The 2,500-nt window shown below is 42.1% G+C and overlaps 1 protein-coding gene across 4 annotated transcripts in view; it reads right to left on the bottom strand.

Moving 5' to 3' along the window:
* The window catches only part of LOC106878542 (myocyte-specific enhancer factor 2C), a 421,727-nt gene that overhangs the window by 32,422 nt on the left and 386,805 nt on the right, over positions 1-2,500 (bottom strand). For all 4 annotated transcript variants that reach the window (XM_089351181.1, XM_089351184.1, XM_089351183.1 and 1 more), the window contains one exon: positions 1,849-1,989. In XM_089351181.1, the coding sequence (XP_089207307.1) occupies positions 1,849-1,989 (141 nt within the window). The remainder of the gene's footprint in view (positions 1-1,848; positions 1,990-2,500) is intronic.

Here is a 2,500-nt window from a genome sequence, read left to right as displayed (position 1 = left end):
TGACTGAGGACTGGTGAAACCAGATGGCTACACCAGGCTCCAATCTGATTTGGCAGAGCTGGATGCCCTTCCTAACGCCAACCACTCAGATATATATATATATATATAAATAATATATAAATATATGCATATATACATACATGTACATAACTGCATGTATATGTATATATAAATGCATATATGGGTACAGGACTTCAAAAAAACATGAACAAAATGAGAAACGAGAACATAAAAACAAAAACATAGAAAACAAACTTTTTTTTTGAACAACGAAAGAAACAAATAAAGGAAACAAATAGAAGAAACAAATAGAGGAACAAAACAGACAGCATAAAGAACATTCCCTTCATCAGTTGTCCCCTATTTTATCTACTCCATGTTTCGCATCATCATCAACATTGTTTAACGTCTGTTTTTCATGCTGGCATGGGTTGGACAGTTTGACTGAGGACTGGCAAGCTAGGAGGCTGCACCAGGCTCCAATCTGATCTGGTAATGTTTCCACAGCTGGATGCCCTTCTTAACACCAACCACTCCAAGAGTGTAGCGGGTGCTTTTTGCATGCCACCAGCACGGGTGCCAGTCAGGTGGCACTGGCATTGGCCATTTTCGGATGGTGCTTTTTATGTGCCACCAACACAGAAGCCAGTCAAGGCAAGGGGGCTGGCATTGAGCACGTTCAGATGGCGCTTTTCACATGCCACCGGCATGGGGAGCCAGCCAGGCAGCACTGGCAATGATCCATGCATGAATGGTGCTTATTGCGTGCCACCAGCATGGGAGCCAGCCAGGCAGCACCAGCATTGGCCACAACTACAATTTCCATTTGATTTTGATTTTCATGACTCAATAGGTCACCTCAAGCACAGCATGTTGCCTGACAATCCAAAGGTACTTTTTTAAGTCGGCTGGTTATGCGACACTGGTGTTGGCTACAGCTGCAATCTCACTTTACTTGCCAGCTCTTCTCAATCACAGCATATCTCTAGAGGTCTTGGTCTTTCATCATTGCCTCTGTGAGACCCAACGTTCGAAGGTCATGCTTCACCATCTCATCTCATGTCTTCTACGGGTTCCTTCCACTGTTAGGGAGTGACACTTCTTCACACAGCTCTCCTCATCCATATGCAGCACATCACCATACCAGCACACCACATCTGATGCTTCTTATGTCCAACATTTCTCTTGGGGTGCTTACACTCTGAGTGTGTGCACACTGACATTACACATCCAGCGGATCATACTAGCTTAATTTCTTTCGAGCTTATGCATGTCTTCAGCAGACACCGCCCATGAGACTGGGAAACAAACTCTTATGAGTCGTTACGACTCGTAAAGGTAGCTTTACTTTACTTTTGTTGTGGTTTTGTGGCAGAGTAAAGCAGGCTTTGCCATCTACTCTAGAAAAACATATAGTAAATGATCCACGAGCACTCGAGCAAACTGAATCCTTAACCTGTTCCATTTGCCAAAAAAACGTTTGCAAGGCACCAACAGGCCTCAAGAGACACATGCATGTCCATAGAACATGATTACCGCTTTCTTTTACTGAACCCCTATTTGTTGTGGATGATAAGAGAATCCATCATATGTATATATGACAGAAACACTACGGCAGGACAATGCTGGAATATTATAACATCAGCTACAAGATTTAAACTCTGTGACTGCTGTAGAGCATAGCACCATGCGAGCTTCCACACCAAAGCCACACCTCAGCCTTGAACATTCAATGTTGAAGACTGAACCTAATTAGCTAAGATTACATGTATCGGTCGTCTGTTGATGGCAGCATCTGGATTGGAAGTACAAAGGAATATCATCAGAGTAGGAGCTTTGTTGACTTACCCGTATGGAGTTCTGTTGCATGACTCTTGCGTATTCCTCGTTGATGCGGCCATATTTCTCCTCTGAGCGCGGTCCCAGCATGTATTGTTCATGATCTGGTTCTGGACTCTCACAGCCCTTGTGTTCCTTTTTGTTCAACGCCTAAAAACAGACAAACAAACAAACAAATAAATAAATATAAATAAATATATAAATAAATAAATAAATGAAATAATTAATTAATAAATAAAATAACAAATACAAACAAAAGTTTAAAGAACATTTATGGGTTTTTGAAGATGATGTTGATGAGTGCATTTTTAATTCATTATATTTATTTGTTATTGGCATCAACTTCCACCTCTTCACCATTATTAAATGTGCATGTTCCATGCTGGCATGGGTTGGACTGCTTGACACAGTCCAGTGGATCTAAAGACTGCATTGTGCACCAATGTCTGCTTTTGGCATGGTCCCTGTGGTTGGATGCTCTTCCAAGTGTCAACCACTTTACAGGGTGCACATACAAGGTGCCTTTTTTGTTTCAATAGCACCAGCACTAGTGAGATTGTCATGCAGCCTGCAAGACAGAGTGAGGTTGGAGTACGAGGGAAGATGGTATTATCCCAGAAGGAGAGAGGATTAAAGTGACAGGGAAGGGAGAGAATAGAAA

This window comes from Octopus bimaculoides, chromosome 4, assembly GCF_046866305.1.
Source record: "Octopus bimaculoides isolate indiv1 chromosome 4, ASM4686630v1, whole genome shotgun sequence".
Lineage (NCBI taxonomy): Eukaryota > Metazoa > Mollusca > Cephalopoda > Octopoda > Octopodidae > Octopus > Octopus bimaculoides.
The sequence above is the reverse complement of the archived record's forward strand: the minus strand, read 5'-3'. Positions and strand labels throughout refer to the sequence as shown.